Genomic DNA, 27,603 nt, shown 5'->3' on the forward strand with positions numbered 1-27,603 from the left:
ACTTGCTATATGCAAAAGCACTGCACAAGATTCTGGGTAAGGATTGGAAGACTACAGCAGAAAGGGGAGCCATCCACAAAAACTGAGGTCTTCTCAGTTAAATGGTTGGTTAGTTTTTGCCCTTCATTCTGGAAGAAGACCAAAATGACCTCACTGTGTTGAGATCCAGGTACAGTGTGCCCAACCATGGCTGACTGGACCAATATGAGCTTGGAAGGCTCTCCCTCAGGTTGAATACAAATAGTCCATATGAACATGTGGAGTGGAGATGTCTCTAAATTTCTGCACCAAACGTATCTTTTGAACTAGTGCAATTCCACTTTGTTCATAGAATGCAGCACCTTCTTTGGTCCTGCTAAATGGTCTCACAATCAGTTCCAGGAGAGTGTCCTTGCACTGCTTCTTCTGACCTCCATGTGAGTATCTACCTTGTGCAAATTCTGTGTAAAATGATCTTTTAGGCAACGACATTTGGCATTTGAACCCTGTGGCCAGCCCATTTGAGTTGCCCTCACTGGAGTAAAGTTTGAATACTTGGTAGTTTAGTAGAGAAAGATCTTATCCCACCAGGTGATCTGCAGAATCTTCCTAAGAGAATTTAAATGGAAGTGATTAAATGGCAGGGTGCTGGTGTATACCATCCATCATTTACAGGCACAGAGCAATGAGGTCAGCACAATGGCTCTGCAGACCTTCAGTGTCTTCCAAACACTGATCTAGCTCAGAAATGCAAGCTTCAACCTCATCCTCTGTGTGTACATCCCCGAAAAGTGTACTTACTGCCTAAGTAAATGAACTTATCCATAGCATTAAAAATCTCTCCATTTGTTGTAACTAATGGTTATATGTTTGGATGGTATGGTGCTGGCTAGTAGAGAACCTCTGTTTTCTTCTTTCTGGGCCTAATTGTTAGGCCCAAATAAGCAACTACACAAAAGGTTAAAAACAGTTAATTCTTCATTTGACCCATTGCCCACACTATGAAAAGAAAGCAAGAATGGACTTTGACCTGAAGGGGCAGACTTACAACCTGGAAAGTCCCCAAAAAGACCTGAGTAGAGGAGTGGCATTTGGTATAAAATCTATACCAGGGAAACCTAATCCGATCCTAAAGAATGAAAGATATATTAGCTATTAGAAAAAAAATCAGTCAAACTTCATCAGATCCAAGGACCTCCATACAGAGCCTTCAGGTCTGGGAGGGAGACATCTATCTGCTAACATGGCAACTGGAACTGCAGCACAACAGGCAGGTGCCAGGTATGAAGATTCATTGGACAAAATGCCAGAATGTGCATAAAGAGATCTTTATTTTGGCCCCACCCTCTCACTTTCATTTCACCCTGAAATTCAACTTTACTATTAGTGTGCCCTTATTGTTTTATGTAAAGTGTAGGAACCAAGCTGGGATTTTGTTGTTGTTGTTGGGATGTTTTTGTTTTTGATAAAACCACTAATTATGTCCATTCTGATAAGTAGGCAATCCAGATTGAAAATATCTGAATAATCTATATTCTATCTAAATTATTACTCTCAAATGTATATTTGAAATGTAGAAACAGCAAAGTGTTATATACTAGGCTTGGATTTTAGTTACTGATCTGAGCAAGTCATTTAATCTCTCTATTCCTCAATTTACTCATCTATAGAATGAGGGATTTGAACACAATGACTTTTTCCAGCTTTAATCTAGGATCCTATGACCTTAAGTCACCAAACCTCTATGTGCTTCAGGCAATAGAAATTTTTCTACTATCTAGAATTTATCTACTAAAGCTTTAATAACTAAGGCAATAGATAAATTGGTATTTGGTTGATGGAAGGAGTTTCCATACTGGGAGTTTCCCCAAGCTAACAAAATCACAGAACAAAAGCCATTATTTAAATAGGACTGTGAAGATCTGCCTTAATGAATGGATGAAAATTGTTTTCATTGAGTACATTATTTTAAATATTGCTTATTTAGCAATTAAAATTTTTGTTCTTTAGATTAGTTTAAATAACTGCTACAATTTTTTACAAACCAACCCTTTCTGTCTCCCCATCCACTTAGCCTTGTTCCACACTTTTAAAAATAGATAAAGCAAAGGTAAATTTTGGTTGGACCCCTGTTCAAACTAAAAAATACTCCAAATCAGCAGAGACCAAATTACTTTGTTTTGGATGTGGAGTAGAATATATTGTGCTTCAACTGAAGTAAAAAACAAAAACAAAAACAAAAACAAAAACAAAAAACATGAAAAGCAGGGGTAGCAATCCTGATCTCAGACAAAAGAAAAGCAAAAATAGACTCAATTAAAATAGAAAAGGAAGGAAACTACATCTTGCTAAAGGATATCAGAGATATTTCCTAGTTTCTCCACCATGGATGGAACACATCCTTGCAGGTGATCAACAAGAGGTATTTACTGACTGGAAGTTTAATTATCTTTATTTTGGTCATCTTGTCCAGAAGTAGCATGGGGAATAGAGGGAATCGTCCTCTTATGAAGGAAGTTGTTATTCAGTCATTTCTAGTCATGTTAGACTCTTCGTGACCCTGTTTGAGGTTTTCTTGGCAGAAATACTGCAGTAGTTTGCCATTTCCTTTTCCAGTCCACTTTACAGAAGAAGAAACTGAGGCAACCAGGATTAAATGATTTGCTCAAGGTCACACAGATAATAAGTGTCTGTGGACAGATTTGAACTCAGGAAGATGAGTCTTTCTATAAATGAAGCACCAGATCTATAATTTTGTCAGTTTCATCCAGAAATTAGGATGGGTTGAAGCATGGAAGAGAATAGCTCTTAAAATGTGGGGGAGATGAAAGAACAAGAATGTTAGCGAACTTTAGAAGCTGAGGATGAATATTGTAAATTTGAATTCTAAATGAAAGCTGCTATGAACTCTCCTCAATAAACCACATACCTCCCTTTTCCCTCCTCTTTTACCTCTCACTCCCTTAGTTTTCTCCTCTTGAAGTATACCCTCTTTATCACCAGAAAATATTGATTTATTTTCTACCTATTAATTTTCTTATCATTATTACAATGAAGGGAAAAAAAACTCTATTCTATGTCATAAAATCCCAATTTCTGAAATCTTTTTCCTCAAGAAACTTTTTCAATCAAAGGAGAGCAAACACCAGGCAATTTAAAAAATCTAATTAAAAATCCAAACCATTACTATTTTAGAAAGAGGATTGTAGACAAAAATGGAACATTATCAGAATTAGAAAATATTTTAGGATTTGCACTGGAAAGAAAAAACTGGGCTCAATCCAAAATAGAGAAAGTAGATTATTTCTTACTGAGACTGAGATTACTCAGGGAATTAGATTTTTCCATTTCACAGCTCATACAGAAGGAAGAAAACTTGCTAAATGAGATAACTAAAAAAAAAAAAAAATTAATGAGACAAATTAAGGTTACTTGTGTAAACTGTGTATTGATTGAAGACAGATAAATTAGGTTCGATATTAGGCAATGTTTTTCTAAATACAATTAGTTTACTAATTTTGCTCTGAGTCAGAAGCTTTTCTGGAAACATCTATTTTAGTTTGTTTCTAATTCTCTCCCCTAGTGGTATTCAGTCCTTCCATCCCTAAAGAGAGTAAATTCCTAATAAATATTTAAACAGATAGCAGACCTTTGTTGTTTTTTTTTGTTTGTTTGTTTGTTTGTTTTACAAAGTATGTGAATAGAAATTAAACTACTTAGCAGGAAGAATATTGTCAATTTTCTCTTCTATTCTCCAGGAAGTCATTTCCCTTTCCCACAAAAATCACATTCACACTAATTGTGGAAGTGCTAACAGCATGAAGGAAGTGGAGGGTCACAGTAGAGGGTTCATGCCTTATCTCATGGCCTGCTTCCCTTGGAGGCTTGGCTCACTCTTTCACTTGCTCTGGGGTCCACATACCTGTTCTGTGCCATTCTCAGATACTGATTTTACAGCATCTATACACAGCATGGTATCACCAGATCGCCCTAATTTATTTTCCATGGTGCTTTCCCACCCAGCCATTGTCCCACTTATTTTGCCCAAATGTCTCCACATTCCTAGTGAGTGCCATGATGCTTAGAACCTACTGGCTTTCCTTCTTATTCCTTTTGCAATACCCAATACCCCACAGCACTTCACACCTTATACCTTTGTGTGAACATTACTCCAACATGCTTTCAGACTAACAGATCTAGATCCTGCTTCTCAAATAGTCTTGATTAGAAACCGATATGGTAATTCTACCATTGCTTATAAAAACAGGTATCAATGTAAGCGAGTTAGTAGACCTAATTATATAAGTCAGTATAGCTAATGGAGTTGTTCCATTTCATGTCTGTTTATTGGGGTCCTTCCAATTTTATCTACAAATCCTTTTAGGATTCTCTAACTTAGATGGACCTCCTGCCAAGCTTTCTCATCAAGTGCTTTTTATTATTTTGTGATAAATTATCCCTCGTTGTCTTCTTTAACCCTCCTCTATAATATTTTGTAGCTGAGCTTCTATTCCAAATCAGTTTGCCCTCGAGTGCCATTTCTCCTTATTTGGCAAGGAGATGAAATATCTGCTGAGGGAAGCTATTTCTGGGCTTTTTCAGTTTTCTCATCATGGCTGCTGTTTTGTACCAATCCAATTATGTTCAATTCAGTAAGTATTAATTGCCATCGATTTTCAAGACACTATAATAGGTAACAGAGATACAAAGACATAAGATGAAAGAGTCCATACTCCACATTTTACTGGGTAGATCCAATATGTTCTTGTTGTTATTGTTGAGTTATGTCTGACTCTTTAAGACCCCATGAACAAGTCCATGGAGTTTTCTTGGCAAAGATATTGAAGTAGTTTGTCATTTCCTTTACCAATGTGTCCTCATTTTATGGATGAGGAACTAAGACAAACAGTGGATAAGTGTCTGGGGTCACCCAGCTTGTAAATGTCTGAAGTTAGATATGAACTCACAGCTTATTGACTCCAAGCCAGACACTCTAACCACTGCACAACCTAACTGCCTAGACCCAATATACACATCAACAAATACATGAAAATTATATACAAAAGAAATGGAAATTTTTTTAGGAAAATGTGGAGACAAAACAATAAGGCAGTGGAAAAAGTAGTAAACTAGGAAGCTATAGGGTACAAATTTGATTGTTGGTCGTCATGACCTTTGCTATCTGTAGGATACTAGCCAAATTTCTCAAGGCCTCCATTTCTTTCTTTATTTATAAAGTGGGGGAAGGTTCCTTTCATAGCTCAGGATAGATTTCATTTAGGAAGGTAGATCCTGAGATGAGAGAAATAAGGAGAATGAAAAGAAGGGAAGGAAAGGCGAGGTAAGAGACCCAGGCTATATCCATATATATTAAGTTACACATCTCACAAAATGTTTGATGGTCAATATCCTAAGTGTGTTTACTTTTTTTCATTTTCCAATTGAGAAATCACAACTTATTTTTAAAAGGTCAGATAAGAGCTCTGTCTTCTCTTTATTCTTTTTTCTTGTTTGGCATTTATTTTGACCTTTGATCTGAGAATTGGATGATATAACACCCAAACATCTGATTCTGAAATGGCTACTTTAGTTATAATCAATTATTTCCTGTCTTTCTTTTCATCATAGCCAGTTTTGTTTTATTAAGTTTTTACTATGTCATTTGGTGATCACTATAACTAGTGGGTTTTTTTTACTCTTTTCTTAAAGAGAAATTTCATGATGAATAGGAATGAGTTTCCTATGTAAGTTACAACCAGATAGCACTAGAGGAGAAAATGAGACAGGTGACCTTGCTTAGCCCTCCCTCACTTAAATCCAATTCACTTGCATGTCTTGTTATCACCTCCCTGATATGGCCAACACCATAAACACCATCACTTGATTCTTTCATTCTTTTATTATCATCCAAAGTTTTTTTACCATCTTCCACTAGCTATTCTTTCATGTTGAAATCTCCAAATGTTCCAAATGTCAAAATGCAGGTTAATATATAGTTGGGAGGATCTCATCAGATACTTCATACTATTTTTTTGTCCCCTGCAGTATATATTAATGCATAAGCAGCTGGAGCCCTAGACTTGGACTGGGTAGACTGGGGATCAAATGCTGCCAAAAACCTTTATGATCTGGGAAAAAGATACTTAGTTTTTCTGGGTCCTGTAAAATGAGGGGAATAGTTTTCATGACTATTCAATTCTCTTCCTACTCTAAATCTGTGATCTAATATTCCCTGCTGCTTAAGCTCCTTGTGAGCAAAAACTGTTTCTTTTACCATCTTTGTACCCTTAGGTCCTAGAACAGAGCCTGGCACATAGTAGGTACTTAATAAATGCTTTTTGGTTGATCTGTACACTTCATGAAATAACCTCCTCCAGTCCCTTTGGAGAATCTGTAACTCATTCACTCATTGAGTTAAAGCATTTTTGTCTTTTAATTTCATTTATAGGGGAAATGTCACTAAAGATCTTTGTCAATTCCTCCAGCAGAGTTGGCCATTGAACAAAGATCACAGGTTAAGAGCATTAACAAGTTAAATCGATGTTTGTAGATAGTTTAAGAACTGGGGTGATGGAAATAATCTGATTATAAATTATACTTATGAAGATGGAGTGATAGGAAGCAATGTAGATGAGCTCTTCTATACAACTCCTCCCAATAGATTTAGAAAGTGGACCAAACCAAATCCTGTTGGGGAAATTAAAAAAAAAAAAAAAGTCACAGTTAACTTCTTTTTTTCCTCCAGAACAGCTTGGCATAAGGAGACAGACTGGGAAGTCTGCAAGATACTGACTGGCCCACAAGTACAATGAAGTATGTGATTACCCAGGGAGAAGCCAATACTCTAGAGCAAGAAGTTTGAGACTCATACTGGGGTACTCCAGACCCATAATGGTAGGATACTGAGATGGAGACAGGTGTCAACTGGCAGCTTTGCACCCACTACCCAGGCCCACAAGGTGGACTGATAAAGGGACCTGCTGCACACGTGGGTGGCTTTCTTGAATAGGGAGACTTTGAGTGATCTACAAGGAAAAAATTCAAAAGTCAGCAACAGAGGTGTGGCTGAGACCACAAACAAAGAAAAGATGTATTTCCAGCCCAGCCTGGAGAGGAATATTTAGGTGGGAATTTCAGAACAAAGGGGAGACTACAATTCTGCCACTCTGAGACAATAGAGTTTTCCAGCTGGCTGAGAAGAGCAAAGTTCAGCAGCAGTCTACTCTTGATTAGACCCAAACCCAAGCCAGGGACTTACATAGCTCAGACTGGGAAGGGGTGGTGGTGGCAGATGAACTTTGCTCCGGATCAAACCACTTTGGGAGCACTGAAAGCTTATAGCTCTCCAACTCTCTCTATTATTCTAGAATAACACAACACTTAATACCTCAAGAAAGAAACAAAAGGACCACATCAGATTGCCCTCTAGCATTAAATCCAAAGTCTTGAAATAGGTTGGAAGAGTAAGCAAGCAAATAAAGAATTCCACCAGATTGATCAGAGATGCTCAAGATACAAACACTTAAACATCTACAAGGATTATCTCAGAAGAAAATACCACATAGGTACAAACTTAAATAAAATTCCTGGAAAAAGTGAAGCAAGAGGAAATAAATGAGAACATTTGAGGAAAAATTGAAAAGAAATGAGAGTTATGGAAGAAAGAATTAGAAGATGGAATTAACAGCTTGGCACAAAAGATACAATATCTTGGCATAGCCATAAAACTCCCTAAAAATTCGAATGGACATAGAGAAGCCAATGACTCCATAAAGGAACAAGAAATATTCAAAGTCAAAAGATCAAAAAAAAAAAAATTGAAAAAAAATAAGGTATCTCATAGCAAAAACAATTGACCTGGAAAATTTATAGAAAAGAAAAAAATTAAGAAAAATTCTATGATAAGAAGAAGAAGGAGGAGGAAGAAGAGAAGAAGAAGGAGGAGGAGGAGGAAGGAAGGAAGGAAGAAGAGGAGGAAGAAAGAAGAAAAAGAGGAGAAGGAGGAAGACAAAAGAAGAAGAACTTGGACATCATATTTCAAGTAACTAATAGCAGAAATTCAGAAATTCTGCTAATTATCTCCTAAAAGACACCCCAAAATGAAAATTCTCAGAAACATAACCAAAATCCAGAATTTCTAGGTAAAAGAAAAAAATGCTACAAACTATCAGAAAGAATTCTCAATCTGCCATACTGGATGAAAAGCTGGGTCATTTGAAAGGCAAGGAGAGTGAACTTCTTCGTCTGTAAAATGAATCAGTCAATGTGTGGTTATTAAGCATAGACTATGTACTCTTCACTGAAGCTACAAAGAAAGGAAGTAATATCACTAGCTTCACAGCATTGTTATAAGAATCAAATGAGGTAACTTGTATAAAGTGCTACTGGCTGGATGACTCAGTGAATAGAGCACTGGGCTTAAATGAAGTCTTAGATGTTGCCTAATTATAACTCTAGGGATGTCACTCAAGCTTTGTCTTCCACTATTTTCTCAACTGTAAAGTGGAGGTAATATCAGCAACTTTTTCACAGATTTATTGTAAGTTTTGAATAAGATAATATTTGCAAAGCTCTTAGCACAGTGCTTGCTTTGTAGTAGGCACTTAATAAATCCTTCTTTTTCTTCTTCCCTTCCTGCCTTCTTTCATAAACCTTAAAGAGTCATATAAATGCTAGTTGTTATCATTATTAAACTACCATGTAAGATAAGTAGTGGAAGCTTTATTATCACCATTTTATAGGGGAGAAGAAACTGAGTCTCAGCAGAGAAGCAAAATTATTTATCTCCTTGCTTCTGAGCTCTGCCCTGGGCACTATTCTTTTTGCTGTATATGTTATGCCACAGTTTTCTGTAACTGTCCTGACTCAGTTTCCCTGTCTCAGTTTCCTTAACTGTTCTGTCTCTGACCCAGTAAAACTAAGGATTATTCGCTCTCGGGTTATGAATTAGCAAGATAAAAGAGTAGATCTCCTGACTCTCTTAGGGATTTACAATATTCCTTTAGAATATTCCAAGATCAACCCATGATATCTTTACTTCTTTGTCTCTGGAATTTTTAGGTTTTATGGCTTCCCCTCCCTGATAAAAAAAACTTTCCCTCCCTTTCTTCTTTGTCTCCAAAAAGGTATTTAAGAAGTTGGGGTTCCTTCATTCATTGCTGGAGAATGGCATCTGGCAGCTGGATGCTGGACGCTGGATTCTTTGGGTCCTCCAGCCCTGGGACCAATATGGATTCCTTGGTCCCAGTATACTTATCTCTGTCTGACTAGATAATCTGAGACATGAGTCCTGTCCAGTCAATCTTACTCTCCCATTAATAAAATATTAAAAACTCTCTAATCTCTCTCCTGCCTCAGTTTCTCCGGCATTACAATTTGGAGGTCCCACCGAGATAATAGAAACTAAGAACTGGATTAGAGATTAGAGATCTCTCGGATTAGGTCACCTAGGCCTGAGGGGGGCTCAGGACCTGGGTCTGTTCCTTGAGAAAAGACCAGCACTCTGGCTACCCCAGAGCCTCCTAGGAAAAGGAAGCGGTTCTTCAGCCTCAGTCCGGCCTACAGTGGACAACGAAATCGATTCGGCATTTGATTCGGCATTCGGGAGAGTAAGTCTGTCTGGTTTTGGTTCTGGTTCTGGTCTGTTCTGTTGCTAGCAACCTGTGGTCTCAGAATAAATGCCGATGGGTTTAAAAATTCTGAGACGGGTATTTTCTGGGACGCTGGAAAATAGCCTCTGGGTATGTTTGCTTAATGTTGTAACTGTGTAGTCTGTCATATATGTTCTATGTTCTGTGTGGTTTGTCTGTTATGTTGTTGGTTGGAAAACAACGTTGCAACTGTGCTAAATTGGAGCTCCATGTTTGTTTGTGTGTGTCTGTGTTAAAAGTTAAAATAAGTTTATAAGAGATAAGGATTCAGCCTCTGTGTTGCAGGCTTAGAAAATATCAAGAAGTTTGAAAAATCTTTCTCTCTCTCTCTGTCTTTGGCTGACTGCAGCAGCCTGTGAGAAAAAGGGAGAAAAGGGAAAGGAAGAAAAAAAAAAAAGGAAAAGAAAAAAAAAATAGATTGAAAGGGATTTGAAAATTCGGAAAGTTAAAAAAATATACCAATTTCCCCAGATAGATAAGTTTTCTTGGTTGAGGAATATGGTCATAAATGTGATCCATACTTTGGTCTGAGTATTTCTAAAAGTTTAATTGCTATGTTAAAAAAAACCCTTGAATTCTTTTATGTGGAATTGGGTGTTTTGTATAAGTTTAAATTGATTGTATTGGGTCATCCTGAGGTTATTTAAAGGGCCTCTGAACATAATAGTTGTTTTTCTTTGTCCTTTTGAAAATGTTTGTTATGGACAATATGCAATTGGAGATATTTTTCTATGTATTGGGTATTTTAAAAGCAAAATGATTTGTATGTATATAATGTTCACTCATGTAACATCTACCTAGATATGATAATTGTTCTAAGTTGTGAACTTACTGAGACAAAATTGCTTTCTGTTATGACTTAAAGGATATGATAAATAATTTATCCGAAATTTGATTAATGACATCTGTTATTGGAATTTTTGGGCTTAGAGTTAATTAGCTAATGCTATTTGGGAGTTTTAAAGCTCCACCCTGTGACAGTTACTGGGACAATTGATTGATAAGCTGTTAAAATTCAACTGCTTATGTTATATTATAGTTATGTTCTTGAATTTTTCCTTCTGTAACTGATCTCTCTGATCAGAGCAATGGTCAATAGAAACTGTTAATGCAATTCAGTTATGTCATGCCTTGCTATTTTCAGGCTGGTCATATGTAATCATTGTATCCTAAATGCTTGGGCAACTGAGTATTTTGCCTGGTTATCTGTCTGTTACTGGATATTTGTGTTTTGTTCCTTTAAGGTTTCTACATGATAAGTGGACAATTAATAGGGGTCTATGGGACTGCACCTGTTTGCTTGTCCTGTAAAGCAAACTCGTCTCTTCACACAGGAAACTGCTGGCCAATCCATTTTGGCCTCCTCATGTTTTGCAACAGTCTGGTGAACTGAGTCTTTCTATCTGAGACTGATCCAATCTTTATGTGTTAGAATTGTGTTTTTGTTCTAGATTTTGGTCAAATTACAGATATTGACTTGCTTCTGGAACCTGGATCAGCTTTGATCAGCTTTGATTGTCACCACGGCACACACCCACTCTGCAAGGAATGAGAGCCTCCTATCATTTCACAGCCTGAAGCAGCAGTTTTAAAATGAGACCATGGACTGGACCCTGCATCGAGTGTACTTTGGACTGATATGAGGGACTTTGGGAATGGTGGTTGACTGACTGTTAAACCTTGCCTGGATCATCTATTATTGTGTGTTTTAAGATTTGGGATGGGATTTGTTAAAACTGTGTAATATTGCTGTTATGTTTGAGGGCTTTTTAGGCCTTTTTAGGAAATGCTACTGTATTAGTCTGTTATGTATAGGGATTTTGATTTGCTCTTGGGATTTATATGGGGAATGGTTATTTGATAATTCCTTTCCGTGAGAAAAAAAAAAGGGAGGTAGAGATAGAACATTGGGGAAACTGGTATATTTTTTTCAAAATACCAAAAAGAATGGGAACCCTTAGCTCCTATTTTGCCTTAGGCATTTCTGCCCCACCCCCTATCTCACTAGTTCAGATTGAATTTGGATGCTTTAGTTTTAGAATCCCTTATTTTGTTAAAATTTCCCTGGCAGACTCAGTTTTTGAGATTATTTTTTAGAAAAGTTTTAGAAATCAGACACCTGTTGTGACACTGGCAGTCTCTCTGATCTGTTTTTCCATTCCTGTAACCTCAGTTCATTAAGTATTTCAGCATTTCAAAGGACCTTGAAGTTTGGCTTGAGGCACCTAAAAAGTTTGGAGTTTGCCTGCCTTGATGGTCTAACTGTGCATAATCTGCTCAGAAATCTGTATTCTAATAGCAGTCCTGTTTCTCTGGGTGGGGACGGGTGGAGTACTATAAACCTCATCCTTCCCCCATGGAGAGGGCTGCCTCTCTGACTGGGCCTTGGACCCTGCTGCTTTGTAAGCAGAGACTGAGTTAAGTGCACAAATGACCACAGACCTAACTGTCCATCTCAAACTGGATTCTCTGGCTGAGATGGTGCTCCAGAACTGTAGAGGACCTGACATGCTTGCAACAAGGGAGCCTTTGTACAGCTGTTAACTCTGGGGTTATCAGGGAGAGACTTGCTCTTGCCATATGAGTCCTTACATTTTTTTCTAGTTTTATTTTTGGCTCATTTGCTTTACATAAGGTGGGACAAAGACCTCCTGGGTATCTAGAGGAAGGTGCTAAGATTCAAAGGTTTGAATATTTAGGAGAAAGAGTGTGGATTGTTATGCCACAGTTTTCTGTAACTGTCCTGACTCAGTTTCCCTGTCTCAGTTTCCTTAACTGTTCTGTCTCTGACCCAGTAAAACTAAGGATTATTCGCTCTCGGGTTATGAATTAGCAAGATAAAAGAGTAGATCTCCTGACTCTCTTAGGGATTTACAATATTCCTTTAGAATATTCCAAGATCAACCCATGATATCTTTACTTCTTTGTCTCTGGAATTTTTAGGTTTTATGGCTTCCCCTCCCTGATAAAAAAACTTTCCCTCCCTTTCTTCTTTGTCTCCAAAAAGGTATTTAAGAAGTTGGGGTTCCTTCATTCATTGCTAGAGAATGGCGTCTGGCAGCTGGATGCTGGATGCTGGATTCTTTGGGTCCTCCAGCCCTGGGACCAATATGGATTCCTTGGTCCCAGTATACTTATCTCTGTCTGACTGGATAATCTGAGACATGAGTCCTGTCCAGTCAATCTTACTCTCCCATTAATAAAATATTAAAAACTCTCTAATCTCTCTCCTGCCTCAGTTTCTCCGGCATTACATATATACTCTCTCTTTTGATGTTCTCATAAGCTTCTGCAACTATACCTAGCCTCTCTATGCAGACGACTTCCAACTCTTTGTCTCAAGCCTTCACATAGACTGTATCATGTTTCACAGAAATGAAAAGCAAGAATCTTGACTGCTTTACAAATCTATATTTGCCAATGGTACCCAATATCTGTACACCAGCCTATATACTTGTTAATAACTTGTCCTTCCTCAAGAGCTACATTGAAGTAAAATAAGCAATACCAGTTTCTTGAAAATAGCTCCATATTCTAGTGCCTTCAAAGGATCCCAAGCTTGATTTGGCAAATTTATACTGGCAATCCTGGTATCAGAGTCACCAGGTTTCTTGGCATATCCTACAACCCAATGTGCAGCTAATTGAGCAACCATTGACAGTCATTCATCCAGCAATAATCCGTACTCTGGAATTATTCAAAAGAATGGCAGGAAAGCAGCAAAAACTTAGCTCCTAGGTACCAGTCCTATTCCATATCCCAGGGGTTTCCATGACTACAGCCCCAACTGAGAAGTTTGATCTTGTCCCAGGCAGTTTCCTAAAGGGGCTGAAAACTGAGCAGATACTTTAACAATTAAGATTAGACTGGAACCATTGGGAAGTTTCAGAATAGTTCCATCAATAATACAAGTTCTAAACATATAAAATGAAGATTCCAGAAGGCCCAGCAGTCATATATGCCCCTGGAATGACTGAAATGGACAGGACAAATCCCTCCTTCCCGCCTTGGGCCAGCAGAAGAAAGTTTGCTTAGTTAGATTGGGGATTTGTTTTGTATTTCAAAAGACCGGTCAACAATGTCCTTAAGGTTATCTGTTCCAGGTGGGTGGTGCTCAGTCGGTGTTCAAGATTGATCTAATACTTGCTCCCACCCTCCTGTTGTAAAATGCTAATCACAGATTCCAATGTAACAGAAAAACATTTATAAAAGCTGTCCTTAGTGCTGTGAAGTTACAGAATTCAATTAGAACTCCGTCCCCAGCTCGGTACCAAATAAATCCTAAATCTACCTCATTGCGGCTGTCTCGAATTTTATTGCCTGGGCTATTTTATTTGGAGGTTCCCACCGAGATAAGCCTTTGGCTCAGTCTGACGGCTAGTCCCTCTCCCTGGAGGGCGAAGGGGATTACGGATCCTAAGGGGTGGCCACCAAGAGATCTTTCTCGGCCCCTGGAACCAGGGCCTTCTCTTCTGCGAACCAGGAGAGTGAGACCCAAATTTTGAATTCGGTCCAAAATTGGCATAAAGCATTCTGATTCTGAGGGGCCCTGCATCTGCGTCTGCAGTTGCCTGTCTGTCGAGTACTCCTGATTCTGTGTGGGTGGAGCTCAGCTGGACGCAGTGTTTACAGCTCTCCCACTGACTCTTCGTGGGACACCACCGTGAGAGTCCTGACCTGGTTCTGGAAGACTAGTCTGTATGTTCTGTGTGTGATTTGACTGGTGTTCTGTGTGTTCTGTATGATTTGTCTGTCTAAAAGCTTTGTTAGTTTCAGCATTTAGAAGAGTAAGTCTGTTTGAGTACCTTTTGGGGTAACATCTGGTTCTGGTTCTGGTCCTGGTTATGCTGGAAAATATCCTCTGGGTATATGTTAACTGTGTAGTCTGTGTGATGTGTGTTCTATGTTCTGTGTGATTTGTTTGTCTGTTATGTTGTTGGTTGGAAAAATTTTAAGAACAACGTTGCAACTGTGCTTAGTGAATTGGAGCTCCACATGTGTCTGTGTTAGAAGTTAGCAAGCTTGTAAGAGATAAGAATTCAGCCTCTGTGTTGCAGACTTAGAAAATATCCAGAAGTTGGCAAAATCTTTCTCCCTCTCTGTCTCTGGCTGACTGCAGCAGCCTGTGAGAAAAGGGGGAGAAAGGAAGAAATAAAAAGGAAATTAAAAAAAAAATAGATTGAAAGGGATTTGTCCTGTCCATTTCACTCCATTTATTTAACCATCAAGCATATACCAAACTATTTCAGCACCACTGCAAAATATTTGTATTAGAAATAAATGATCATGGTTCAGGGGTAAAGGGACAAAAAATGAGTCATTCCTAAATAAGCAATTTGTCCAGTAATCTCAAACTGCCCATTGGGCTCAGTTTCTTGTAGGAAATCATATCAAGAAGAAATGCTATCCACATTATGAATTACTTATAATTTGAGCAATTCATATAATCTGCAAATAGCAGCAACTGAAAGATTAGGAAAAGCTTCCTTTGAGTGGTCACCTTCAGACCATTCAAATCATTAATACTGGATATTCAAGAGCTGGGGTGATGACAATATGGAAACCTCCTTCCCCCTCCCCTTAAAAAACCCAATCCACCCAGGGATCAAATTGAATGAAATCTAAAGTTGTTTCTGGGTTCATTATCTATGACTGGAATCAGTCAATCTTGAATTTCAGTGCCTGGTTTCAGGGCAGATTAAAGAATGTTATCTGTATTTGCAATTCCAGAACTACAAAGCCTCTGCAAACTCTTCACTGTAACCTTCACAAAACCTTCTCTCCAAAGCATAGAAAATGCCACAGCCATTTAGCCTATGATATTGCTTTAAATCCTCACTGTTCATTAACATAGGCTATAGACTGTCTAAATATAGTACTGAGAGCTAGAAAGGCACCTTAAAGTCCATGTCACTCAGTCATCCCTTTACAGTGAGACAAGTGAGACCCACATGGATTAAAAGATGTTGCCCAAGTCACACAGATGCTTGCAACTGAAATTACAGGCAAGAGAATCAGCCTCAATTTGCTCATCTGAAAAATAAGTATAATGTACCTATCTCATAGGGTTGGTGTGAAGGATCAAATAAGGTAAAGTGCTGTAATGCCGGAGAAACTGAGGCAGGAGAGAGATTAGAGAGTTTTAATATTTTATTAATGGGAGAGTAAGATTGACTGGACAGGACTCTCGTCTCAGATTATCCAGTCAGACAGAGATAAGTATACTGGGACCAAGGAATCCATATTGGTCCCAGGGCTGGAGGACCCAAAGAATCCAGCGTCCAGCATACAGCTGCCAGACGCCATTCTCCAGCAATGACTGGAAGAACCCCAACTTCTTAAATACCTTTTTGGAGACAAAGAAGAGAAAGGGAGGGAAAGTTTTTATCAGGGAGGGGAAGCCATAAAACCTAAAAATTCCAGAGACAAAGAAGTAAAGATATCATGGGTTAATCTTGGAATATTCTAAAGGAATATTGTAAATCCTTGAGGACACAAAACAGTCAGGAATCTACTCTCTTATCTTGCTAATTTATATTCCGAGAGCGAAGAGACAGAACAGTAAAGGAAACTGAGACAGGGAAACTGAGTCAGGACAGTTAAAGAGAACTGTGGCATAACAGTGCTTTACAAAATTTAAGGCAATATAGAACTGTCTGTTTTCATTACCAAAACTCACTGCTATCTTTTGTCCACTTTCTTATTGCTGCTGGAGCCATCCCAAATTTAGGAAATCCAGGAGATTATAATAATCATCACAGTGGGCATTTTTCTACAGTTTTCTATGCAAATAGTTTCATATACCTTATCTGGTATTCATAAACTGGAAGGGACCTTAGGAGTCTTCAAGCCTCATTTTACAGATGAGGAGACTGAGACAGAGGTTATGGCTTGCCCACAGCTACACAGATAGTAGGCATCTGAAGTGGGATTTGGACCCCAAGGGCATCTCCCTACCCATTGTACCACCCTGGCTCTCTCAGATGCTCCTCTACATTAGCCAGATTATTATTCTCTCAGAGAGGCAGGGGAGGGTATGATGCCTATCTGAAGCTCTGGTCAAAAAAATTTTTTGATTGGCAGTTTGCAAGAACCATCTAATCTGGCTCATTAGACAAAGGTTCTCCAAGTTTAAATAAAACCCGGACCCCAAGGAGTATTCTGGCAGTATCCCTTCACCCCCACGCCGGACCCTTCACAAGCTCTGGTTTAGCAGGCTTTCCCTCCGTTCCCATCAGAGTCCTTGGCTCCACTGCACTTTGATGGACTCAAGCGGGCAAGGGAGGAAACAGGCTCATTTACTGTAGTTCTTCATTAAAGGAGAGCAAGTGTGAAGTTTCGCTTAAGGACACGAGAGCTGTAGGATGGGCTTCTTTTTGCTTCACTAGTAACTTCATGGTATACTGTGTAGCAAGACGCTGAACATTTTCTTGAAACCACAAATTTGAACTGTGTGGGTTTCATTATTTTTTTAACCACCATTTAACCACAGGCTTTAGCAATTCTGCTGAAATAAACAGAACTGGTATAAATTGGGGGATTCAGCACACCCAAGACGCTGCTTTTTATTCTTGCCTCTGATCATCTCAGATTCTCAAGCTTTACAGCTCCAGTTTCCCTTTCCTTTGCTGGTTTTGCAATTCTTTCAGATGGGGCCCTTAGAAGACCAAATTTGAGCTAGCTAGTTATCCCCTGACCTTTGACAAAATTTCGAAATGCAAAATATTAACTTCGATTGGATCTATTCCTGAACTGAACAAAGTAAGTAGCCCATTGCAAACTATTACGCTTATAAAATCTATACCATGAAAAAAAAAAATCCTTTAGAAGGAAAAAAAAAAAAAAAAAAGCAAAAATCTACTATTTGCCTTAGATGGGAATCATGGGGGAAAGTTCTGAGGACAACAGACAGGATGTTTTAAGGTTAATTATTAATGGGTAATCTTTCTTAACAAAGTATCCATCATCCATTATTTTTCAGTTATTTGGCTACAGAATTTAAGCAAGAGGCCTATGTTCTAAGAGGAGAGCACAAAGAAATGGAAAGTTCCTTGTGGGCTTCACTTTTTTTAATCTTCTCCGTCCTAGTCCAATTAAATGCATATGGAAGAAGACCGGAACCAGGTAAGAGTCTGTCTTCTGGGTGAACTACTGATTTTCTTGAAAATCTTTCATAGAAAGAATTATGGGGTTTTTATTATATAGAACTAAACCCATGCTTTACAAACGATCTATAGCCCTTTTATTATTGTCATGTTGAAAGTGAAATGAATTTGATTAGTGTCAGGGTGAAAATTTTTGGAGTTTGCTTTAAAAATCTCCCCAATAGTAGAGCTCCTGAAGTCCGGGCAGCCAGAAGCCAGGAACCCTCACATCCGTCACTTATTGGTTTTTTAAACCACTGATTCCTTCCAATTGTCATTTGAATTATTTAAAATCTTCTGAAGAATCATTGCAAATGTCTGGACTTAGGGGAGCACTGGGTAGAGAAAGAAGTTCATTTGAAAGAATAATCTTGAACTGTCTAGAGCTTACAGATGCTTGAAGTGAATAAATGAGTTGATTGTTGAATAAGTAGAAGGAATTTGCAAGAAAAGGATATCTTATTCCTGGCTAATCTGGACTAAGAAAGGCCACCTATGCTTTCATAAATTATGCTGGGGATTGAATTTAATTGTTTGCTTTGTTTTTGTTTTGCTAAAGCTGTACACTTACAATTAACTAGATTTTGCCTGAAATGTCATGAACTTGATTGGCAGATTTTAAATTCTTCTTACACAATACAAAAAAAAAAAAAAACCATCAAATATCTTGATGCCTGATGAGAGACCATTAACAACTTGATTGTCAAGCAATGTGTCAATGAAGTCAAGAGTACTAATGAATGGAATGATTTGGCTCAGTTCTTAGCTAAAAAGTTATTGAATTAAATTGGATTAGCTAGATGGGATTTTTTTTCTTTTATCTTTTTAAAAAAAAGTTTTTTATTCTGCACTTAAAAAAATAAAATTATCATTTCCATAACATAATAGACTAGGGAAACAAAAAGGTGGTTGTATGTGAAATTGTAAATCTTTTACAAATAAATTCTCCTTAATGACTAGTGGTGAAAATAGGGAGACTTGAGTTATCTGCCCAACAATCCCACCTTACCAGATGAGGCTTTTGTGAATGAAGGAGCTTTGGAACAGATATGAAACAGTTTAATTTCCATATCCTCTCCAACATTTATCATTTTTTTGTCAAAACAGAGAGATTGTTAATATGTGATTTTCTAAATCACCATGAAGCCCACAGATGTACATCTGTTTGGTTTAGTATCCCTGTTTTTATTGAAGTTTGATATCATTGCTTCAGATCAATTTCCAATTTGAATAATAACAATAAAAGTCCCGGTACAAAAAAAAATGAGCCCTTATGTAGTGAGGCAGTAGCTTGATAAAGTGGGAAGAATATTAACTTGGAATTACAGAAACAGAATTCCAGTCTGCTCTTTATTACCTGTGTGACCTTGCACAAGTCATTTAACTCATTGGGTCTAATTTTATTATATATAATTTACTTGTATAATAATTTGTAATAATAATTATAACAATATATAAAATGAATGGATTGGAGTCCTTGATTTGTAAAGTCCTTTTTTCATTCAGTTCTATGATCTTGGGAATGCTACATTTTAGAAGTTGGTTTTTTTTTTTTTAATGTTTAAAAAAAAGAAAACCAATAACTAGAGGCTATTTTTGCTGGCTCTGACCCTTCCCTTAAAATGTTTTGGTAATGAAAGACTTTTCGTTAGAAACCAGAGAGTTGAATTTGAGGCTAAAGGGAGGAGCAGATTAAGTTTCTTGAGGCTTATGAAGATGGATCTGCATTTTCTGGAACCAATCTGATATATGTTGGTTTTCTGGTTTCCCAGGATTCTGAATCATCCAAAACAGAGGAAATATGGTGGAAATAGCCTGCTCAAAAGACCATTCTTAGTATAAGAAAATCCAGCCTATTGACAACCATATGAAATAAATACTGAGAGAAATGAAAAATTAAATAACTCTAAGGTTCTACTTTGTATCTATCAGAGGCAGTAGATAGAATGCTGGATCTGGAGTCAGGAAGATCGAAGTTCAAATTCTACTTCATTTACTTACTATTTGACTCTAAGCAAGACACTACCTCAATAAAATGCTTATGATAAGAGCACCCTACTTCTTGGGCTGTTGTGAAAATTAATGGGATGTTTGTAAAGCCCTTTAAAAACTTTAAAATTCTATATAAATTAGTTATTGTTGTTGTTATCATTACTATTACACTGGCAAAACTTCAAAAGAAGAAAATGACAAATATTGGAGGGCTATGAGGGAAAAAAATACACTGTTGGTGAAACTCCAAATTGGTTTAGTCATTCTGAAAAGGACTTGTACCCACAGAGTCACTAAACTACATAGTTTTTGACCCAGTGATACAGTATGAGTCCTACACACCAAAGAGATCTGAGGAAAAGGAAAAGGACTCTTATGAACACAAATATTTATAGCATGGGTTTGTATTGACAAGAAACTGGAAACTAAGGGGTTGCCCATCAGGGAATGGCTGAACAAATCAGGGTGTTTGGATGTAATGGAATATCATTGTGCTCTAAAAAATTGGTGGAAGGGGCATGTTCCACAAATGAGAAGCTGCAAACCAGCTAGTTGCTTAATATAGCTTTTGATGGGACGGGATAGCTAGGAAGTCTTAGCCTGTGGGGTAAGTCACCTCTGACATGTCTCTAAAGAGACACCCATATCCTATACTAACCTCGGCATGAGCATGCAGGAATATTGATGGGAAGGGTCTTGTTGCCTATCATCTGTTTTTGTAGTTCATGACTTTCAGTTCTACTGGCCTTTTTCCCATCCTCCAAGTCCCAGAAGTGAGAAGTGGGCCCTTTCAGGGAAATAGGATTACAGGGTTATTTAGATCCAGTGTGGATCTAGAAGCTATCAGTGAGAAGGCATAGGCACCCAGAGATACAGGATTGTCCAAGGACAAACTGGTAAGGAGAAGGTAGATCCAGGATTGAAACCCAGGTTTTCCATTTCCAAATCCAGTGCTCTCATCCCTTCTCCTTCACAAAATTCTAATAGATATAGTTCTTTACACATTTTGGTCATTTGGGTTCTTTTTATAATCTTCTCCTCTAGATACCAATTTGTTTGGATAATTAAGAATTGATCTTACTTCTCTATCTCAGGATTGTTTCTTAGGAAATGTCTTTTAAATCATGAGGATATGCAAAGCAAACTCAGGAGTTTTGGAAAGAAGTCTTAAGAGTTTGAAATGTTTAAGGATGGTGAAGAGGATGCAGGGAATGAAAAGGATCTGTGGTTTCTATAGTGCAGGCCCTATAGATAACATAAGGAACTCCCGGTAAACAAATTCCCTCTACCAATGCAGATCTGTCCTGTTCTTCAAGAGAACTACCAAAAACTTAAATGACTTGTGTAAGGTAACACAGACAGAAGAAAGTGGTGGCCTGACTTGAACTTAGGGCTTCCTTCCTGACTGCCAGGAGGATTCTCTTTGATATTATCTATGCTGATATTCCCAGGGAAAGTGCTTCTGGGAAGTAGCTAAGTAATAAAATAGCCATAAAAATATAGGGGTCTTTAGAAAGACCTGGGAAATTTTATGGGAACTGATACTGAGTAAGCAAGCAGAACCAGGAAAATATTGTACACAGAAATAGCAAGATTGTGCCATGATCAATTAGCATAGACTTTTATGCTTCTCAGCAGTTCAGTGATACAAAGCAATCCCAATAAACTTTGTATGGAAAACACCATCTGCCTCCAGAGGGAGAACTAAGGAAACTGAATGCAGCTCAAAATATATTATTTTCATCATTTTTCCTTCTCATACGTTCTCCTTTTTGTCCTGATTTTTTTTCCTCTCCCAACATAATACAAATGGAAATATAATTTTTAAAAAAAGAATATACATATGTAACATATATATGTATATATATGTATATATACATATATATATTACATGTAACTAGGAAAAATTTAAATAACAATAAAGGGTAAAAATTTTAAAAAATTAATTTTTTTTTTAAAGACTCAAATATCACCAGCACTGAATTGATCATGCAAAAATCTTGACAAGTATTGGGAGGGGAGGGAAATTAAACTTTTTTTTTTTACCCAAAAGACATTTTCTCAAAGAAATTATGTTTTAAATGGTATTTAGGTTATATGTTACCGTAATACTTTTATGAGGAAAGTTCACAAGATTACAAGTCACAACCTAGAGGGGACCTCAGAGACCCTCTTGTCTATACATATTTCTACTTTTTTTTTTAGAATAGGATTAAGTGATTTGTAAGCATCTGAGGCTAGATTTGAACTCAGATACTCCTAATCCTAGGACTAGTACTCTATCCTCTGTGCCACCTATCTACCTCAACATACCCACTTTAAAGAACAGAAAACTTAGGCCTAGGAATTTGCCCCAAATCACACAGGTAGAAGGTATTGGAAGTAAAACTGAATCCAGCTTCTCTAAATTGAAGGTCAGTACCTTTCCACCTTCATATGCTACCTCAACATGTTCCAGTGACATATTTTATTGTCAAAAAGTTTCCTTATCAACAGTAGAAAGAACATCACTTTGATAGCAGTACATTTTAAGACGTCAAAAGGAGGAAAGTTGGGTTTGAGATTATAATTCAAAACATAAAAATAATGTCAAATGTGTCAGGAAAGATAAAATATGCAATCACAGTAGAAGGACTGTCAAGCCACAATCAAGCCATTCTTATGTACATTGTGATTTCAGATAAAGAGATTTTCCCCTAAGGCCTTGCTGATGCTAAAAATTCCTTTAATAGAGCACCAAACTTTTTGTTTCATTTTTTCCTCCCTCCCTCCCTCCCTTCCTTCTTTCCTTCCTTATTGTGATTTCATTAGTACAGGGAATTCCCAGTAAGTAAATAACTTCTACCAATGCTAATCAGCAATAACTCTGCGGCTTATACTCTTTAACTGTTGTCAAGGGCACAGAAAGGTGACTTTCCCCATATCCAAAGATAAAATGTGGCAAGGGCAGGGTGTGAACACTGGTCTTCCTGCTTCTGAAGTTTCTTTAGCTAACTCATTAAGCTGCCTTCATTTCATTGTTTTTTTGTTTTTTGAGACAATCTGGGTTAAGTGACTTGCCCAGGATCACACAGCTAATAAGGGTCCAAGGTTATACTTGTAGTCAATTCTCTTGACTCCAGAGGTAATGTTCGATCCACTGGGACACCTAGCTGCCCCTCTCTTCATTTCATGATTGGAAGTCAAAGGACAAAAATGCAAGTGTTTGATGATGGTAATAGTAGAGTATGATATATGTTTTTATTATTACTCTCAGAATAACATATTTTTATGTGGAGATCTTTCTGGTTTTTATAAAGGGCTGTTTCCAACTAGCCTGTAATATAAGCGAAGGTGTTATTATTTTATCTGTTGTACATATGAATAAAGGTGAGTTTCTAAAAGAGGAAGAAATTTGACCAAAGTCATGTGGCAAAGAGTCAAGATTAGATGAAATGTGGTGTTTTTTTTTTTTACTTATTATATGATTCTTCTTACTAAAGTGTAAGCAATGAGTCAACAACTAATATAATGATGTAACATAATATCCTTTTGATATACACTAGGGATCAGGGAGCTAAGGGATAGTGGACATCCAAAGCAAAGGAGAGGACATTGTGATTTGGGCAGGGGGAGCGCAGGTATAGAAAAGAAGGGAGTCTGAGTTCACTGAAGACAAACTGTTGACTTAATTTTGCTGAGGGTCAGCTTTGTTTGACCTTCAACTTTGTGTAGGCAAATAGGAACTATGCTCAGAGAGGGTTTTGTACTGGAAATATGTACGCATGAACATTGCTATTGATCAATACAATGCTAACTCACCTGATATAGGGTTGGTTGAATTTTAATATGGCTGACTTTGTTACGGGAGAACTTTGATTCTTCATTAATGGAATATTAGTAGTATAATTGTGGGTCAACATATGCTTTTGTGAACTAGCTCAAGAATCCAGACCTATTATTTCTATGGGAAAATGTCTTCCTAATTCTGTACTACCATCCTACAAAACAACTTTGGCTATTTCCATTCAATATGAGTTGCTAGTGTGATACAACATTCAGAAAAGTTAATTCATTGTAGACTACATTGAGAGGCATGATATTCAGGACCAAGGAAGTGATCCACTGAACCCCTTTAGTCAGGTCACATCTGATCCCCTGAGTGGAGATGGGGAGGGTAGTGTAAGGGACATATTCAGAAATTAATGTTACATGAAAAAAAATTAATAAAAATAAGATCAAAATTAAAAAACAAAAATCAAAAATGTTTGTGGCAGTCCTTTTTGTAGTGGCTAGAAACTGGAAATAGAATGGATGCCCATCAATTAGAGAATGGATGGGTAAATTGTGGTATATGAATGTTATGGAATACTATTGTTCTGTAAGAAATGACCAGCAGGATGATTTCAGAAAGGGCTGGAGAGACTTACATGAACTGATGCTGAGTGAAATGAGCAGGACCAGGAGATCATTATATACTTCAACAACAATACTATATGATGATCAATTCTGATAGATATGGCTCTCTTCAATAATGAGATAAACCAAATCAATTCCATTTGTTCAACAATGAAGAGAACCAGCTACATCCAGTGGAAGAATTCTGGGAAATAAATATGAACCACAACATAGCATTTCTATTTCCTCTGTTTGTGTCAGCTTGCATTTTTGATTTCCTTCTCAGATTACTTTTGCCTCATGTTTTCTTGTGCAGAAAAATAACTGTATGGATATGTATACATATATTGTATTTAACATATATTTTAACATGTATGGGTCTGCCTGCCATCTAGGGGAGGGGGTGGGGGGAAGGAAGGAAAAAGTTGAAAAAGAGGGTTTTGCAAGGGTCAATGCTGAAAAATTACCCATGCATATATCTTGTAAATAAAAAGCTATAACAAAAAAAAAGATAAAAAAATAAAATAAAAAATTTCATCCATGGCAAAAAAAAAAAAAAGTCTCATGTTGGTTTTTGTCTTTATCCCCTTTCAAATATCAAAATTTCAAAGTTAAAAAAAATCTAGGTTAAAAAATAGGTTATAAAGATCAAACAAAACCAAGGAGTTAGCTTTTGAGTATATAAGTAACATTTCAGAGTAATTTTTGTAAGAGTCATCAGACCAATATATCATGGTGCCATGGTAACTATGGAGTCTAAAATAGTTTCACTGTAGGATTTTGAAGTAGATGTAAGTAAAAACACTACAAAAGATATGAAGGTCTCTATGTTGGACAATAAATAACTTATCTGTGGCCTAATGGCTAGCTATGTGTTCAGGAGCTATCCAAACAGAAAAGACATTTTCAGTGATAGACTGGACCTTCAATTTTATCTAGTCCAACTCATCATCTTCCACATGCGGAAGATATATTCCCAAGAACTTAAATGATCTAGTCAAATCATGCAAATTTTGCATATTTCTCAACATAATCTAACCCATTTTAATCAAACATCTAATCTGCTTCTTGTATTAGGCATTTTGTATAAACTAGAACTCTGGCTTTCAGACTTGAACTTTAGAATTCATTCTACATCATTTTCAAATATATAAGTTAAAAACTTTTCTCTCCATTAGACACATTAATACATTGTTGGTGGAGCTGAAAATTAATTAAAACCATTCTAGAAAGCAATATGTAATTATGTAAATAAGGTGGCTAAAATGCTTATACTTTTTGTTGCAGAGATTCTACTGAACATCACTTACCTTTAAGGAGCTTACTGATAATTAATAATGATTTTTAAATGTTCTCTATGTGCCAAAATATTTATCAGCCCTTTTCATGGTAGCAAAGAACATAGACAATGAATACAATATAAATAGAAAGGATGCTGATGATAAAAAAAACGAATGTTGCAAAATTATGAAGAACAAGCTTGAGATTAAAGAAGAATTGTGAGAAGATATCTCTACCTATTCTTTTGCAGAGGTGTGGCAATATATATGTGGACACTGCATCTAATGTTAGTTTTTTTTTTTTTTAATGTATCAATCAATTTTGCTGAAATCAACTCCTTTTTCTTGTTTTGATCTTTAGGCTACTTTTTAACCTAGATTTCATTTTTTTTTTTTTTAAATTTTGAAATTCTGATGTTTGAAAGGAGGGTAAAGACAAAAATGAACATGAGACTTTTTTTGATTTTTTCTCTTTTTTTTTTCTTTTTAAAATTAAAAAGATTTTTATTATAAGGGATAAAACTTGTGGAGGAACACAGACTAAAATCTGGGCAAGGTAAAAACCTCCTACCTGTCTCTCCTACCTGTGCTCACTTAGCCTAAATGGACAAGATATGGACTCCCCCTTTCACTGCCTTAGGATCAAAAAGAGACTACAATTCCTTCTCCCATGGAGATAATAGTGGCATTTTGGTTCCTGAAAACACACAAAAGCAATTTGTGACCCAGAAGAAACAATATTCATCCTGGAATTTACTTGTCATGGATTTAAAACGTTCCAGTATCTAATTAAGCACTCTCACTCAGCCACGATTTGGCAAGCCTAGAGATAGCATTAAGAAAGCCCTTTTCATTTTGTGACAGCTGTGGACAAAACTGGGTAGGGATTTGTGAGGCCCCAGTTAGTTTAATATCAATCTTTTAGTAACTCTACAGGACTTTCCAGTGGGAGAACTTTTCTCAGCTTCCTTGACCCAAGAAAATCAGCTTTCTAAATGGGAATACTTCCTGTGGGGAGAGGGTGTTGGCAAAAGGAGTTGAAGCCTGCAGAGGGAGGAGTCCAACCTTTACCTCTAAGTGAGTTGGGAAGGAGGGGAGATAGCCAGGGGGACACCATCATGACTGGCATCTGAGGTGGGCAGTCCTGGAGGCAAAGGGAGGCAATGGCAAGGGCTCTGGCTTTGAAATCAGAAGTGGTTATTTTCGTACACTCGTGTCTGACTCTTTCTGACCCAATCTGGCTTTTTCTTGGCAAAGATCCTGGAGTGGCTTGCCAACTCAGAAGACCTGTGTTTAAATCTCCTCTGATGCTTGCTACTGGGGTGGCCTTGCAGAAGTCACTGAATCTCTGTAAGCCTCATGTTTTTCTAGTATCTGTAAAATAAGGGGGTTGAATCAAATAGCCTTTGAGGTCTCCTTTCCTACTGTATTTATAATCTTATGAGTAGCTACGGAACCGGGAGCCTGCGGAAGATTGTGAGTAGCAGTAGTGGTTCTACTGAGGAAGTGGGTGGGACCCCTTAGATCTTTTGGCTCTGGGACAAAACACCATGCACCCTCTGTTATTTAGGAAATCTTGGCTGCAGGAAAACCCAAAGAATAAAGTTGATGCTTCTAACTCATCAATCTGAGCCAGTTTCCTCCTCTATAAAAAAGAGGATTCAGCTAAATCCCAATATGTCCTTCCATCTTAAAATTCTAATCCCATGTATTCTTTCATTCTTTGGATTAATCCTAAACAACTTTGGTGAGGCAGTGTAGTATATGGATAGGGAACTGACTTCTTTGAGTCTTGCCTCTGACATCTACCAATTGTGTGAACTTGGACAAGTCATTTAATTTCTCTGTCACAAGGCAATACTCCAAAATTATAAATAGTATGTATATGTGTTTGCAATTTACAAAAGTGTCCCTTATGGTAAATAGTGTGTGTATTCTTATATCTACTTTAAATAGTATCAAATTGAGGCTGAAAGAGGAAAAGTAATTTCTTGAAGTCATTCAATTAGGAAGGATCAGTGCCTGGATTAAAACTTTTATCTCCTAGGCTAGTGTTCTTTCCACTGTAGTATGGCAGTAGCATTATTTTTCCTTAATCTCTTTATATTTGGCCTAAATTTGGATTTACTTGCCCCATGGAAATAACTGTTTACTGGAGTGGCTGTTAGCAAAATATAAGTT

The 27,603-nt window shown here is 37.3% G+C and overlaps 1 protein-coding gene across 1 annotated transcript in view; it reads left to right on the forward strand.

The window, feature by feature from the left end:
- The first annotated feature begins 17,217 nt into the window (after positions 1-17,217).
- Positions 17,218-27,603, forward strand: part of LIPC (lipase C, hepatic type) — a 223,060-nt gene continuing 212,674 nt past the window's right edge. Inside the window, exon 1 of the mRNA XM_051980732.1 lies at positions 17,218-17,753. Within this exon, the coding sequence (XP_051836692.1) occupies positions 17,669-17,753 (85 nt within the window). The 5' untranslated portion in view covers positions 17,218-17,668. The remainder of the gene's footprint in view (positions 17,754-27,603) is intronic.

This window comes from Antechinus flavipes, chromosome 2 (genome assembly GCF_016432865.1).
Source record: "Antechinus flavipes isolate AdamAnt ecotype Samford, QLD, Australia chromosome 2, AdamAnt_v2, whole genome shotgun sequence".
Taxonomy (NCBI): Eukaryota; Metazoa; Chordata; class Mammalia; order Dasyuromorphia; family Dasyuridae; genus Antechinus; species Antechinus flavipes.